The following is a 17,219-nucleotide window of genomic DNA, read 5'->3' as shown; positions in this document are numbered from 1 at the left end:
CGGGTGGTGAGAGGAGAAATTAGTGCTGTCCGAATTAAACCCCTTTCTGTCCGTAACAGAAGTACTCGGTGGGTCTGTAGAACTGGAATAGTGAGTTCACTTGTGTGACCCTAACTGCGCCTCTTGCTTACGCAGGTTCGACAGCCCATCCTGGGATGGTAAGGATTGTACGAGGGCATCACAATTGGATTGCAGTGGTTTACACACAGTTTGTAGTGTGTTACAGGTGGGTATGCAAAACACAAACTTCATGTCAACTCACTCCTACTTCCTTATTCACCTTGTTTCTTTCTCCTCTCTTTTTGACACCCTGACACACTCCCTGGGCCCCGGGGCAGTCACACTCCCTGGGCCCCGGGGCAGACACACTCCCCGGGGCAGACACCCTCCCTGGGGCAGACACACTCCCCGGGGCAGACACACTCCCTGGGGCAGACACACTCCCTGGGGCAGACACACTCCCCGGGGCAGACACACTCCCTGGGGTAGTCACAATCCCTGGGGTAGTCACACTCCCCGGGGCAGACACACTCCCTGGGGCAGACACACTCCCTGGGGCAGACACACTCCCCGGGGCAGACACACTCCCCGGGGCAGACACACTCCCCGGGGCAGACACACTCCCTGGGGTAGTCACACTCCCCGGGGCAGTCACACTCCCTGGGCCCCGGGGCAGTCACACTCCCTGGGGTAGTCACACTCCCTGGGCCCCGGGGCAGACACACTCCCTGGGGTAGTCACACTCCCTGGGCCCCGGGGCAGACACACTCCCTGGGGTAGTCACACTCCCTAGGCCCCGGGGCAGACACACTCCCTGGGGTAGTCATACTCCCCGGGGCAGTCACACTCCCTGGGCCCCGGGTCAGTCACACTCCCTGGGGTAGTCACACTCCCTGGGGTAGTCACACTCCCCGGGGCAGTCACACTCCCTGGGCCCCGGGGCAGACACACTCCCTGGGGTAGTCACACTCCCTGGGGTAGTCACACTCCCCGGGGCAGACACACTCCCTGGGCCCCGGGGCAGTCTCACTCCCTGGGCCTGGGGTTAAGCGTTTCAGATCAGGAGTTTACAGACGGTCATTTCTCTCATTTCTTGTTGGCTCCTCACCTTATTCTGTTTCTCGTCTCACAGACTGAAGGAGTCATCTGGCTGGCAGCAAGTGTTCTCCAGCCCCCGTCTAGACTGGGTCATTGAGCGGGTGGCACTGAATGCTAAGGTCATGGGCGGTTCCCTGGGGGACAATGACAAGATGGTAGCCGTGGCCTCTTGCAGCGAGATTATCCTGTGGGCCATTCATGAAGGCGGCAGTGGGAATGAGATCGGTAAGAGTGACCTTGCTCCGATTTACTGTTTCACAAGGAAAGGGAATTTGGAAAGCTTTCTGGTGTCCTGCATGTTGCTATTTTAGCTGCAAAATGTGGTCACTGTACCAACCCTTGGGTTATAGAATCTTTTACATGTATCCAACCCGACTGGAAAACCATCAGGAGAAACTTGTGTGACTCAGTATCAGAGCAGGAACGTGTCAGAAAGAGACTCTGTTCCTGATCACTGTACAGCTACTTGTGTGGAGTGATCCCATGGTCCCCGGGTGAAGGGTGAGGTGGTGGGGTCCAATTGGCCTACACAATTGCTATTTAAAACAGGGTGTGCTGGAAAAATGCCAGTCTAGCAGCATCTGTGAAGAGAGAAACCAAGTTAATGTTTTGAGTCCAATATTACTCTCCTTCAGAACTGAAGAGAGATAGAAATGTGATGGGTTTAATGCTGTTGAATAAGGGTGTAGGGGTGGGGTGTCAGGGTTAGGTTAGAGACCGGGGGAGATTAAATACCCAAGATGCCATGGAGTATAAGGCAAAGGGAGTGATAATGGTATTGGTAAAGAAACAAAGCTTTGGTCCAGAGTAGGTGTTAATAGCAGAATAAAGGTCAGATCTGAAAGCAAAAATATGAGAACAAGATACAAACTGGCACTTAGGTGGGGAGCAGCATGGTGGGGGGGAGGGGGGAATAAAAATCAAAATGGAGGAGAGAGCTCGTGGTCTGAAGTTGTTGAACTCCGTGTTAAGTCCGGAAGGCTGTAAAGTGCCTAGTCGGAAGATGAGGTGCTGTTCCTCCAGTTTGTGTTGAGCTTCACTGGAGCAATGCAGCAGGCCAAGGACAGACATGTGGACATGAGAGCAGGGTGGAGTGTTGAAATGGCAAGCGACAGGGAGGTCTGGGTCATGCTTGTGGACAGACTGAAGGTGTTCCCCAAAGCGGTCACCCAGCCTGCATTTGGTCTCTCCAATGTAGAGGAAACCACACTGGGAGCAGTGAATGCAGTAGACTAAATTGAAAGAAGTACATGTAAATTGCTGCTTCATCGGGAAGGTGTGTTTGGGGTCTCTGACAGTCGGTAGGTGAAGGGGCAGCTCTTGCACCTCCTGCGATTACATGGGAAGTGGAGGGAGGAGCGTCAGGATCCCTTTCAGAGTCTCACTTAGGATTGGAGTCATACTCTGGATGTAACAGGAATGAGTGACTATGATAAGTCATGTGTTAAAGCAACAATATTATTGAATATTGAATAATGATTATAATATAATATGACAGTTGTAATTGATAATAGCATATAGAAAAAGGAAAAATAAGTAAAAAGAAAGAGGGAAAGGAGGAAGCACTTTTAAATATATATAAAAAGAAATATATATATATTTTTTATATATGTCACTCCATTCCTGGCCCTTCCTCCAGTCTTCAGTGTGACTATTCCACTATGACTGCAGCAGTGAGTCCTCAAACAGCCAAATGTCTGGCTTCGTTCCAGCCTGCTGAGGCCTGGTACAGCCCTTTCCCAAAACACATTCTTATCAATTCCTCTCACAGACAGTGCAAGGCTGTACAGATTTCACAATGCCCAATTTGCTTACGCATCTTTTGATGGTGTCTTACCATCTTTCATCCTTCAAGTGTTCTGTCCATCAATCAAATTGCATCTTCTGGTGACCATTGTAAGATTACTCATTGCCCTGGTCTGTAGTCCCAGGGTCACTGAATGCAGTAAGAGAAAGGACTTCTGATAAACAAAAGGCAGCTTATTTCAGTGTTCAAGCTTCAAAGAACAAAGAACAAAGAAAAGTACAGCACAGGAACAGGCCCTTCGGCCCTCCAAGCCTGCGCCGATCATATTGCCCGTGAACTAAAACATTTTGCACTTCCGGGGTCCGTATCCCTTTATTCCCGTCCTATTCATGTATTTGTCAAGCTACCTCTTAAACACCACTATCATACCTGCTTCCACCACCTCCTCTGGCAGCAAATTCCAGACACTGACTACCCTCTGCGTAAAAACTTGCTCCACACATCTCCTTTATAGTTTTCTCCTCGCACCTTAAATCTATGTCCCCTAGTAATTGACTCTTCCACCCTGGGAAAAAGCTCCTGACTATCTACTCTGTCCATGCCACTCATAATTTTGTAAACTTCTATGAAGTCACCCCTCAATCTCCGTCACTCTAGTGAGGACAATCCGAGTTTCTCCAACCTCTCCTCATAGCTAATAACCTCCAGACCAGGCAGCATCCTGGTAAACCTCCTCTGCACCCTCTCCAACGCCTCCATACCCTTCTGATAATGTGGTGACCAGAATTGCACGCAATATTCCAAGTGTGGCCTAACCAAGGTTCTATACAGCTGCAGCATGACTTCCCAGCTTTTATACTCAATACCCCTGCCAATGAAGGCAAGCATGCCGTATGCCTTCCTGACTACCTTATCCGCCTGCATTGCCACTTTCAGTGACCTGTGGACCTGTACACCCAGATGCCTCTGCCCGTCGATGCACTTAAGGATTCTGCCATTTACTGTATAATTCCAGCCTGTATTAGACCTTCCAAAATGCATTAACTCACATTTGTCCGGATTAAACTCCATCTGCCATTTCTCCGCCCAAGTCTCCAACCGATCTATATCCCATTGTATCCTTTGACAATCCTCTTCACTATCTGCAACTCCTCCAACTTTAGTGTCGTCTGCAAACTTACTATTTAGCCCAGACACATTTTCCTCTAAATCATTTATGTATACTATATTCAGCAAAGGTCCCAGCACTGATCCCTGCGGAACTCCACTAGTCACAGCTCTCCATTCAGAAAAGCACCCTTCCACTGCTACCCTCTGTCTTCTATGACCAAGCCAATTCTGTATCCATCTTGCCAGCTCACCTCTGATCCCGTACGACTTTACCTTCTGTACTAGTCTGCCATGAGGGACCTTGTCAAAGGCCTTACTGAAATCCATGTAGATAACATCCACTGCCCTTCCATCGTCGATCATCTTTGTCACTTCCTCGAAAAACTAGATCAAGTTAGTGAGACACGACCTCCCCTTCACAAAACCATGCTGCCTCTCACTAATATACCCATTTGCTTCCAAATGGTAGGAAATCCTGTCACAAAGAATCTTCTCCAATAATTTCCCTACCACTGACATAAGGCTCACCGGCCTGTAATTTCCTGGATTATCCCTGCTACCCTTCTTAAACAATGGAACAACATTGGCCATTCTCCAGTCCTCTGGGACCTCAACTGTAGCCAGTGAGGATACAAAGATTTCTGTCAAGGGCCCAGCAATCTCCTCCCTTGCCTCCCTCAGTCCTCTGGGGTAGATCCCATCTGGCCCTGGGGACTTATCCACCTTAATATTCTTCAAGACGCCTAACACCTCTTTTTTGATCTCAACATGATCCAAGCTATCTATACACTCTTCCCCAGACAAATCGACCACTAAGTCTTTCTCTTTGGTGAATATTGATGAGAAGTATTCATTTAGTATCTCTCCCATTTCTTCTGGCTCCACACACAGATTCCCCCCTCTGTCCCTGAGTGAACCCACCCTTTCCCTGGTTACCCTCTTGCTTTTTACATATGTATAAAAGGCCTTGGAATTTTCCTTAATCCTGGTTGTCAATGACTTTTCATGACCCCTTTTAGCTCTCCTGATCCCTTGCTTAAGTTTCTTCCTACTTTCTTTATATTCTCCATGGGCTTCATCTGTTCCCAGCCTTCTAGCCCTTACGAATGCTTCCCTTTTCTTTTTGACTAATCTCACAATATCCTTCATTATCCAAGGTTGCTGAAACTTGCCATGCTTATCCTTCATCCTAGCAGGAACATGCCAGTCCTGAATTCTTATCAACTGATGTTTGAAAGCCCCCCACATGTCAGTTGTTGATTTGCCCTCAAACATCCACCTCCAGTCTAGATTCCTCAGTTCCGGCCTAATATTGTTATAATTAGCCTTCCCCCAATTAAGCGCCTTAACCCGAGGATTCCTGTTATCCTTATCCACCAACACCTTGAAACTTACTGAATTATGGTCACTTTTCCCGAAATGCTCCCCTACTGAAACTTCGACCACCTGGCCGGGTTCATTCCCTAATACCAGGTCCAGTATTGCCCCTTCCCTAGTTGGACTATCTACATATTGTCTCAGGAAGCCCTCCTGGATGCACCTTACAAATTCTGCACCATCCAAACCCCTAGCACCAAGTGATTCCCAGTCAGTATAGGGAAAGTTAAAATCACCCACCACAACAACCCTACTGCTTTTACATCTTTCCAAAATCTGCCTACATAACTGTTCCTCAATCTCCTGCCGACAGTTGAGAGGCCTATAGTAAACCCCCAACATTGTGACTGCACCCTTCCTATTCCGGAGCTCTACCCATATTGCCTCGCTGCATGAGCCCACCGAGGTGTCCTCCTGTCGTACAGCTGTGATATTCCCCTTAACCAGCAGTGCAACTCCCCCACCTCTTCTACATCTCTCCCTATCCTGCCTGAAACATCTAAATCCTGGAATGTTTATCTGCCAATCCTGTCCATCCTTCAACCAAGTCTCTGTAATAGCAATAACATCATAGTCCCAAGTACTAATCCAAGCTCTAAACTCATCTGTCTTGCCTGTTATAAATGCATTTCAGACCCCAGTCCCACTGTGTTCAGTAATTTCTCCCTGCCTGCCCTTCCTCTTAGTCCTACTGGCCATATTCACTGGTCCCCAGTCATTTGTTTCACCTGCTGACCTATTCAAAAATGGAAAACAAAGATGTAATCTAAATACCAGCTTTACACAGCCAGTGTGAACAAACAAGGCCTGGGAAAACAGGTCATTACTGATTGTGCTTTGATTAATCAATAATAATCATAACTGGGTTAAGATCAATGTCTACCAAGTAAGATTTAATACAAAATAACTTGAAATATTCACTTTAGGCTTAAAATCAAGAGTAAAGCAGAAATAAAATGCAAAAATACGAAATTGTAATAATTAGTGGCTGCAGGCCTCAGGCCTACAAAAGTGCTTTGGGAAGGGGATGAGGTGTTGGGGCTGATAGATGGGGTGGACCAGGGTGTTGCTGATGGGGGAGGGGAGGAGAAGGTGTGTTTGGTGGTGGCATCACGCTGGAGGTGGCAGGAATGGTAGAGGATGGTCCTTTGAACATGGAGGCTGGTGGGGTAGAAGGAGACAACAAGGGGGACCCCACTGTGGTTCTGGGAGGGGTGGGAATGGTGAAGCTAGAAGTTCAGGACAAAGGAAGAGCTGTTAGAAGCACTGTGGTGGAGGATAGCATCATCAGAAGAGATGAGACAGAGTAAATGGATGAATAGAATGAAATCCTTACAGGAAGCAGGGTCTGAGGAGGTTTAACAACATCAAAAATTGCTGGAAAAACTCAACAGGTCTGACAGTATCCATGGAGAGGAAGACGGAGTTAATGTTTCGCGTCCGTATGAATTGTCTTCAGAACTGTTGTGATGAAGAGTCACATCGACTCAAAACGTTAACTCTGTCTTCCCCCGTCTCCTCTCTATCTAACTCTGTCAGACCTGCTGAGCAGAATTAAAGGCCTTGTTAAGGCCCTTAACTTGCCAATCGTCGATGATTTTGAGGGGCCCGTGCGAACTTTGGCTCAGTGTTCGGGCCCAACAGGTAGGCGGGTAGGAGATTGTTTCACAAACCAGCGGCGGGATGAGGTTTGATCGCGGTTATAAAAACGTTTAATAAAGTTTTTGTTTATTTCATTAACATTTTCACATGATGGGGACATGTGAATGAATGTTTTATTGTTCTATTTTTTATATTTCCTTTCAGCGATCTCCCTGAGACAGCACTTAGTCTCAGGGAGAAGTGTGCGTGTGTGAGACAGCGCACTCTGACAGCCTCCCCCCCCCACCCCGCACAGGGAGTGCATTGCGCTTCCCGTCAAGCAGCCCACTGGGGGGGCTTTAATTGGCCCGCCCACTCAAAATGGCGGCGGGGCCCATTTTGGCAGCGATTGGCTGCCCACCCACCCATCAAAGGCAAAATCCTGCCCCACTGAGTTTCTCCAGCAATTTTTGTTTCAGATTTCCAGCATCCGCAGTATTTTGCTTTTATCGTAAGTGAGGAGTTTAGTTCCAGTAGCTGTGGGAGTCAGCGGGCTTGTAATGAATATTAGTAGATTGTCTTCATTTCTGGGCTCTCGACTGAGAAGAGAAGTGTCACAAATGGACCCTGTGAGGGTAAGAGGATTGGAAATTGAATTTTTCTAGTTCACTCTGCCTCTCACCTTTTAACCGCTCTTAATCTTTTCATTGAGAACTGTGGGCATAACATCAGCACCTTCATTTCTCTGCTCCTCTCACTCACTCTCACCTCCCTCCCACTGAACTTGCTGCACTCTATTCTCTCAGGTCGAACCCTGACTTTGTCACCAAACCCACTGATGCTGTTTTTGTCTGGCGTGGTGATCTCCACCTTGCCCAGACTGAAAGCCAACTATCAGATACTTATTTCCACCTCCCCATGACATCAAACATCAAGCCATTATTTGCAGGGCTGTGATTGACTATCATTCCCCCCCCCCTCACCCCAAACTCTTTTTCAACAGTGTATTCGACTCGAAATGTTAACTGTCTTTCTCTCTCCAAAGGTGCTGCCAGACTTGCCGTATTTTTCCGGTACTTTCTGTTTTTATTTCAGTTCTCCAGCGTCCACAATATTTTGCTTTTATTTTTGTGTTTTAAGTCACTGTTTAAGCTCACACATGAAAAATGGTGAATTAGAACATGTGCCAAGTTTTTGGAACTCATAACCCAGTGAATCCCACACACCAATGGGAATCAGTGCCTGTGGGACTTGGCCCTGCAATCTGTAAAAATGGTTTATATTTTTATTCCTATTGCATTCAAGCCCAGCATGTGTGGAGAAAGGAGCACATTTAACGTTTCGGCTCGATGACCTTTCATGGTAAATTGGAAGTTGTTGATATCCTGTGCTCTGGTTTGTGGCCTAACTCTCTTCCCCCCCTCTCCCTCCCCTCCATCCCTCTCTCCATGCAGGAATCTTCAGCCTTGGAGTCCCAGTGGAATCTTTGTTCTTTGTGGGTAATCAGCTCATTGCAACGAGTCACACTGGTAAAGTGGGAGTGTGGAATGCGGTCACCAAACACTGGCAGGTAGCAACTTTCCCAACTCTCCAACTCCAGTCTCCTCATCACTCCTACTGCCACTTGTCTCACAGCTCGTTTCTCCCACAGATACAGGATGTAGTTCCGATAAACAGTTACGACACAGCTGGCTCCTTACTCATCCTCGGGTGTAATAATGGATCAATTTACTACATTGGTAAGTGAAACGTATTAAGTTCCACCTCCTCACCCTGTCTTACAACAGGGATGGAAGGAGTACACTGTCTGTCTCTAGTCCCACTACTCCATGGGTCACAACGTATATTTAAATGATTTCTCCAGCTCGCCAAACATGTGCTTTACCCATGAACCTCAGAATGATCACTCAATGCCCAGGTTTCTTCAATAAACAACAAAATTACAAGCTTATTATAAAACCAGACTTGTCAAATAGAAGGGAAAGGTTATTAACATACAGAAAGAAATCTGAAAGTATAATAATTACTCTTCCTAAATACCCTAACTCTCTCTCTCTCTCTCTCTCACACACACACCAAAAAAAGGAGGAATTGTGCCAAAGGGTTAATAATCAATGGTTACTGCTGAAAAAAGAGACATGTCGAAGCTTTTCATTTTACACTCATCAGGTCACTTTGCAAGAATACCAGTATAAGGGGAAAACAACAATTTATAGTGTGTGTGAAGAGAGTGCCACTAACAGGATGCTGCCGTCAAACCAAAAAGACATTCTGTCTATCACACAAAGGAGTAATGTGATGTATGAGTTTCAGTGCCAGTGTGTTGCTAGGTCTGTAGGCCGTATATCCCAAAGAATAACGGATCATATCAAACAGCATGTGCCAGCCGCAGGGTACAGACCCTACCCAGCCAGCCAATGTTTCCTAAACTCAAAACACAGTCTCCAACATTAGATGTGATTCTGAGATTGGATAACATTTGCTAAATAATCCTCATTGCGCTAAGAATTACATTGATAACTAATTTAAGATTGTCAGTCGGACTCAGTGTGCTGCATTTGTGTGTACTGGAAGCTACATATATTAATACACAGGCCCTTTCTTTTCAGACAGAAAGAACATGTATACACATTGCCCTTGTTTCAGCTAAACAAAATAAGTGACAGCCATTCACTGACTCATTCCTCAGGGTAACGCCTTGACCCATCAGGGTCAAGCAGCCTGGTTTAAATTTCAAATAATTCTGGCAGATTACTGTCAGTCATCATCAACTGGTGTATACTCAATGGCAATGCCTCTGCCAATCAGCGTCCACTTGCCAATCAATTACCAATCTCTTCTCATACAGTATAAGTTGTTGTTTTCCCTTTTATTGGTATTCTTGCGAGTGTCCTGATGAGTGTAAGATGGAAAGCTTTGACACACAAGTGTCAGGCAATGACCATCTCCAACAAGAGAGAATCTAACCATCGCTCCTTGATGTTCAATGGCATTATCATCACTGAATCCCCCACAATCAACATCCTGAGGGGTTACTGTTGACCAGAAACTGAACTGGACTAGCCATATAAATACTGTGTTTACAAGAGCAGGTCAGAGGCTGGGAATCCTGTGGCGAGTAACTCACCTCCTGACTCCCCAAAGCCTGTCCACCATCTACAAGACACAGGTCAGGGGTGTGGTGGAATACTCTCCACTTGCCTCAAAAAGCTTGACACCATCCAGGACAAAGCAGCCCTGCTTGATTGGCACCACATCCACAAACATTCACTCCCTCCACCGACGCACAGTAGCAGCAGTGTGTACCATCTACAAAATGCACTGCAGAAACTCACCAAGGCTCCTTCGACAGCATCTTCCAAACCCACGACCACTACCATCTAAAAGGACAAGGGCAGCAGATAGATGGGAACACCACCACCTGGAAGTTCCCCTCCAAGGCACTCACCATCCTGACTTGGAAATATATCACTGTTCCTTCACTGTCGCTGGGTCAAAATCCTGGAACTCCCTCCCTAACAGCACTGTGGGTGTACCTACACCACATGGACTGCAGCGGCTCAAGAAGGCAGCTCACCACCACCTTCTCCAGGGCAACTAGGGATGGGCAGTAAATGCTGGCCCAGCCAGCGACACCCACATCCTGTGAATGAATAAAAATAGTCTCTCTTTTTCAGTGATACTGAAGTTCTGTACTATCAACCAACCATTTGTCTATCTAGTTCATGGTTCATGGAAGAAGGATAGATGGTGAAATCCATGAAATGGTGTCCTGGTTATACAGTCCTGGTCTGCGAAACAAGCGATGGCTCATGCACTACTTTTCAGGTGGACTTTGCAGCAAACTTGCCATCAGTCGATTTTGGAAGGTAGAGCAATTTCAGAGCAACTTCCATTCACTTTTTACTTTGGGCTGAGTCTGGAGCTTCAGGAGCTGTTGTCTCCTTTATCCAAGCAGTTGATCCCTCTTGTTTTCTCCCCAGAGCTAAACCAGCCAATCAGCTTTTAAAGCAGTTTTCCAAGCCTGTTTTTTTTCCAAAGACATAAGCCTGTTGTACATAGTCCACCAGAATCAAGAGGCTTCAAACTTCTTTAAAGCTGATTAATTACCTTTTCTTGTCAAATGCTGTCTTTTCCAGGAACAGCAGCAACCAGAGTCTTTGTGTTAACCCTTTCAGGGACAGTTTTTAAAAAAAAAAACACGTTCTTCCAGAACGTTCTTAGTCCTTGAAGATGAACCATTATCCATGATCAAAGCGTTTATACCCCTGCCAGCCCCAGATCTCTGGGTGCTTCTCCCTCCATGATTCCCTCTTCCCTGTGGGTGAAGCAGTTGATTTCCCCGAGTCCCAGCAGCCTCAGGGAATTGTGTTGTTAGGGGGACAGGGAGATGGGAAACAGACACTTGAGTGGCTGCATTATCTCCATGTAACTGCATCCAGTGAGAGCCAGTGCTTTCAGGGGGGAGTGGGACAAAGTGGCTGTTTGCTGAGACACTGTCCCTGGCAGGACGGGGTGAGAAAGTTGGGTATTCAATGCCCATGCAGAGGGAGCTGCTGCTTTTCATCTCTAATCTTTGTCATGGTTCCTGTTACAGGTTAATGTTTAATTTGAACTTTTTTTAAAATTCATTCATGGGATGTGGGCTTCGCTGGCTGGGCCAGCATTTATTGCCCATCCCTAATTGCCCTGGAGAAGGTGGTGGTGAGCTACCTTCTTGAGCCGCTGTAGTCCATGTGGTGTAGGTACACCCACAGTGCTGTTAGGGAGGGAGTTCCAGGATTCTGACCCAGTGACAGTGAAGGAACAGTGATATATTTCCAAGTCAGGAAGGTGAGTGACTGGAGGGGAGCTTCCAGGTGGTGGTGTTCCCATCTATCTGCTGCCCTTGTCCTTCTAGATGGTAGTGGTCGTGGGTTTGGAAGATGCTGTCGAAGGAGCCTTGGTGAATTCCTGCAGTGCATCTTGTCGTTGGTACACACACTGCTGCTACTGTGGGTTGTTGCTGGAGGGAGTGAATGTTTGTGGATGTGGGGCCAATCCAACTCGATAAGTAATTAGTTAAAATACTAAAAACTATAAGCTAAATATAGAGAGAGCAGGAGCTTGAGCTTGAGTTGATGTCACTGTGGCTGATCTGTAAAGCTGGGAGTTTCATGGGTAACATGATTATAGATGATATTATTATACATAATTATATAAAGAGAGTAGCTAAAGTGAGCATGGGACCATTGGAGGATGCAGCTGGAGAATCGATAATAGGGAACAGGGAAATGGTAGATAATTTAAACCAATATTTTACATAGGTCTTCACAGTGGAGGACACTATAAACATCCCAAAGATATCAGATAAGCAAGGAGCTAAGGGAAGAAAGATCTTGTAACAGTCTCTATCATGAGGGACAAAGTATTTGACAAACTATTGGGACTAAAGGCAGACAAGTCGCCAGGACTTGATAGCCTGTATCCAAGAGTTTTAGAGGAAGTGGTTGCAGAGATATTGGAGGCATTGGTCGAAATATTCCAGAACTCACTGGATTCCGGGAGGGTCCCAGCGGATTGGAAAACTGCTAATGCGACACCCCTGTTCAGGGGGAAGGGGATGGGAAGCGGGGGGCTGTGGGCTGATGGGCTTGGCATCTGTTGTTGGGAAAATGCTAACATTCATTGTTGGGGAGGAAGTGGCGGGACATTTGGAGAAGCTTGATGCAGACAAGTGGAGTCAGCATGGTTTTGTACAGGGGCTTTGACAGGCTGGCTGGAGTTCTTTGAGGATGTAATGAGCAGGGTTGATGGGGGGGAGCCAGTGGATGTATCGTATTTAGATTTTTGGAGAGCATTCGATGGGGAACCATGTGGAGGGTTATTGCACGGGGTGGGAGCTCAGTGTTGGGAGTAGCGCATTGGCAGGGATTGAGGATTGGTTGCCACACAGAGGGCAGGGAGTCAGGGTCAATGGGTCTTTTGCAGGTTAGAGGGAGGTGGCTGGTGGAGTGCCACAGGGATCAGTCCTGGGGCCTCAGTTGTTTGCCGTCGATATTGGTGACTTGGAGGAGGCGGCAGAATGTAGTGTTTCTAGGTTTGCTGATGATACAGGGCTGAGTGGGAGGCATGTTGTTTGGAGGACATAGGGAATATGCAGGGGGATGTGGATGGGTTGGGTGACTGGGCAGGGCTTGGCAGATGGAGTTTAGTATGCGAAGGTGTGAGGTCATGTACTTTGGTAAGAAGAAGGAAAGGGCAGACTATTGTTTAAATGGAGAGAGGATCCAGGGAAGTGTGGTACGGAGGGATCTGGGTGTTCTTGTGCATGAAACACGGGAAGTTAACATCCAGGTGCAGCGGGTGATTGGGAAGGTAAATGGAATTTTGGCCTGTATTGCTAGGGGGTTGGAGTTTAAAAATAGGGAAGTCTTGATACAACCTACAGGGTGTTGGTGAGGCTGCACCTGGAGTACTGAGTACAGTGTTGGTCCCCGTATTTAAGAAAAGATATATTGACATTGGAGGCAGTTCAAAAGAGATTCACTAGGCTGATTCCTGGGATGAAGGGGTTGACATATCAAGAAATGGCTAAACAGGTTAGGCCTTTGTTCATTAGCGTTTAGAAGAATGAGGAGTGATCTTATTGAAACGTACAAGATTCTGAGGGGCTTGACAGAGTAGATGTTGAGAAGATGTTTCCACTAGTGGGGGAATCTTAAACTAGGGGATATCGTTACAGAACAAGGGGACACTCATTTAAAGCTGAGATGCGAAGGAATTTCTTCTCAACCCCAGAGAATTGTGGAGACTAGATCACTGAAAGTATTTAAAGAGGAGATAGATAGATTTTTGAAATATCAGGGAGTTGAGGGCTATGAGGAACTGGCATGAAAAAGGAGTTGAGGCCTGGGGCAGATCAGCCATGATCTTATTGAATGGTGGGGTAGGTTTGAAGGGCTGAATGGTCTACTCTTGCTCCTATTTCTTATGTTCTGGATGTGGTCACCCTGCAGCTTAAGCCTATGCAGGGAGAGATGGAACAGGTCACAACTGGACCGTTGAGCAGCAGGCAGCTACTGCAGGGTCCTCTGAGCGCATCTCACACTCCAGCCAGTATTTAGTTCTGAGTGGTTCAGCTGTACAGGGAGTGGGGAGGCGGAAGGTCAGAAAAGCAATAGCGATGGGAGATTTGATTGTTTCTGTGGTGGTAGATGCGACTCGAGGGTGGTAAGTTGCCTCACTAGGTCAGAGTCAAGGATGTCACCGAGTGAATGCAGAACATGTTGGGAGAAAGATGAACAGCCAGGGGTTGTGGTCTGTGCATTGGTACCAATGACATAAGGAAAAAGGAATGAGCTTCTGTCAGCATCTTTTAGGGAGCTAAGGAAGGAATTCAAAAGTTTGACCTCAAAGTTGATAATTGTTGGATTGTTTTTGGTGCCAAGTGCTCGTCTGGAGCAGATGTTTCTGTGCCTGGAAGGCTGTTTCTGGTGGGGTTCTGCGGGGCTCAGTACTGTAGCCTTTGCTGTTCATGAAATACATCAGTGATTTTGACTTAATTGTTGGGAGCATGATTGAGAAGGTGATGCAAAAACTTGTGTGGTTGATTTTGGAGAAGAAATCTGTAGACTATAGGAAAATGTCAAAGGGCTGGTCAGGTGGGACAAAAATGGCAAGTTCAATCTGGGGGAGTGAGAGGTTGTACATTTGGGCAAAGCAAAAAGGCAAGAGAATACACAATAAATGGCAGAACACTGAGAAGTGTAAAAGAGCAGAGGGACCTTGGGAGTGCATGTCCATAGATAGGGCAGGTAGGTAAGGTGAGTAAGAAGGCAAACAGAATGCTTTCTTTTATTAGGTGAAGCATCAAATATAAGAGCTGGGAAGTTATGCCAGAACTGTGTATATGTATGTATATATATATAGGCTGCAGCTGGAGTACTGAGTGCAATTCTGATCACCACAAAGGATGTGATCACATTAACGAGGTTACAGAGGAGATTTATGAGGATCTTCCCAGGAATGGTGAGTTTTAGCTCTGAGGAAAGTTTAAATAGGCTGTGGATGTTTTCTTTGCAACAGAAGAGACTGAGAGAAGATTTAAATGAGGTGTATAAAGTTGAGGGGTCTGGGTAGGTTGGATAGGAAGGATCTAATTCCTTTAGCAGAGAGGTCACTAACCGGAAGCAGAGATTTAAAGTAATTTGTAGAAGGATTAGAGGGGAGGTTAGGTGAGAAAAAAAATTCTCTTTGAGGGTGTTGGGGGTCTGAAACTCACTGCCTGAAAGGAAGGTAGAAACATCACCACTTCTTAAATAAATCACAGAATCATAACAGCACAGAAGGAGGCCATTCGGCCCATCGTGTCTGCACTCGCTCTCCAAATGAACATTATGACCTAGTGCCATTTCCCTGTATCCCTGCACATTTTTTCCTCATCAAATAATCAGCTAATGCCCTCTAGAATGTTCCGATTGAACCTGCCTCCACCACACTTCCAGGCCGTGCATCCCAGACCTGAACCACTTGTGTGAAAATTTTTTTTCTCACGTCCCATTTGCTTCTTTCGCAAATCACTTTAAATCTGTGCCCTCTCGTTCTTGATCCTTTTATGCCTGGAAACAGCTTCTCCCTATTTACCCTGTCCAGCCCCTCATGATTATGAACATCTCTATCAAATCTCCTCTCAGCCACCGACTCTCCAAGGAGAACAGTCCCATGGATATGCCCTCGAAAAGCCATAAACCTATAGAGATACAGGACAAGAGCTGGAAATCTCTTTGTAGGTTCACAGACGTGATGGGCTGAATGACCTCCTCCTTGCTGTAAATGTTCTATGAGAGGGATCCTGTGACAATCTCTCCCCGGATGCTTTGGCATTCTCAAACTGAAGGAATGTTTCTTTTGCAGATGTACAGAAGTTCCCCCTGAGGATGAAAGACAATGATTTACTTGTTACAGAGCTTTACTGCGATCCCTATGAAGATGCCATCACAGCCCTCAGTGTCTATCTCACCCCGAAAACCAGTGAGTGATCATCTCTCTTCCTGTTCAACTGCTGTGTCACAATGTCTAAACCTCCCATTTCAACTAGAAAGTAACAGCTTGGCTGACAGCCCAGCCCAGTGACAGCCCAGTGACAGCCCAGCCCAGTGACAGCCCAGTGACAGCACAGCCCAGTGACAGCCCAGTGACAGCCCAGCCCAGTGACAGCCCAGTGACAGCCCAGTGACAGCCCAGCCCAGTGACAGCCCAGCCCAGTGACAGCCCAGTGACAGCCCAGCCCAGTGACAGCCCAGTGACAGCCCAGTGACAGCCCAGCCCAGTGACAGCCCAGCCCAGTGACAGCCCAGTGACAGCCCAGCCCAGTGACAGCCCAGTGACAGCCCAGCCCAGTGACAGCCCAGCCCAGTGACAGCCCAGCCCAGTGACAGCCCAGTGACAGCCCAGCCCAGTGACAGCCCAGTGACAGCACAGCCCAGTGACAGCCCAGTGACAGCCCAGTGACAGCCCAGCCCAGTGACAGCCCAGTGACAGCCCAGCCCAGTGACAGCCCAGTGACAGCCCAGCCCAGTGACAGCCCAGTGACAGCCCAGTGACAGCCCAGCCCAGTGACAGCCCAGCCCAGTGACAGCCCAGTGACAGCCCAGCCCAGTGACAGCCCAGTGACAGCCCAGCCCAGTGACAGCCCAGTGACAGCCCAGCTCAGTGACAGCCCAGTGACAGCCCAGCCCAGTGACAGCCCAGTGACAGCCCAGTGACAGCCCAGCCCAGTGACAGCCCAGCCCAGTGACAGCCCAGTGACAGCCCAGCCCAGTGACAGCCCAGTGACAGCCCAGTGACAGCCCAGCCCAGTGACAGCCCAGTGACAGCCCAGCCCAGTGACAGCCCAGTGACAGCCCAGTGACAGCCCAGCCCAGTGACAGCCCAGCCCAGTGACAGCCCATTGACAGCCCAGCCCAGTGACAGCCCAGTGACAGCCCAGTGACAGCCCAGTGACAGCCCAGCCCAGTGACAGCCCAGTGACAGCCCAGTGACAGCCCAGCCCAGTGACAGCCCAGCCCAGTGACAGCCCAGTGACAGCCCAGCCCAGTGACAGCCCAGTGACAGCCCAGCCCAGTGACAGCCCAGTGACAGCCCAGCCCAGTGACAGCCCAGTGACAGCCCAGCCCAGTGACAGCCCAGTGACAGCCCAGCCCAGTGACAGCCCAGTGACAGCCCAGTGACAGCCCAGTGACAGCCCAGCCCAGTGACAGCCCAGTGACAGCCCAGCCCAGTGACAGCCCAGCCCAGTGACAGCCCAGTGACAGCCCAGTGACAG

General features: G+C 47.9%; 1 protein-coding gene across 1 annotated transcript in view; it reads left to right on the top strand.

The window, feature by feature from the left end:
- shkbp1 (SH3KBP1 binding protein 1) overlaps window positions 1-17,219 on the top strand; it is a 60,014-nt gene that overhangs the window by 20,141 nt on the left and 22,654 nt on the right. The window contains exons 8-12 of the mRNA XM_041179443.1: window positions 136-226; window positions 1,133-1,323; window positions 8,368-8,483; window positions 8,565-8,652; window positions 15,809-15,925. Coding sequence (XP_041035377.1) covers window positions 136-226; window positions 1,133-1,323; window positions 8,368-8,483; window positions 8,565-8,652; window positions 15,809-15,925 — 603 coding nt within the window. The remainder of the gene's footprint in view (window positions 1-135; window positions 227-1,132; window positions 1,324-8,367; window positions 8,484-8,564; window positions 8,653-15,808; window positions 15,926-17,219) is intronic.

The sequence above is a fragment of the Carcharodon carcharias genome, chromosome 34 (genome assembly GCF_017639515.1).
Source record: "Carcharodon carcharias isolate sCarCar2 chromosome 34, sCarCar2.pri, whole genome shotgun sequence".
NCBI classification, from domain to species: Eukaryota; Metazoa; Chordata; class Chondrichthyes; order Lamniformes; family Lamnidae; genus Carcharodon; species Carcharodon carcharias.
Note: the sequence above shows the minus strand (reverse complement) of the source record. Positions and strands in the feature narration are given on the sequence as shown.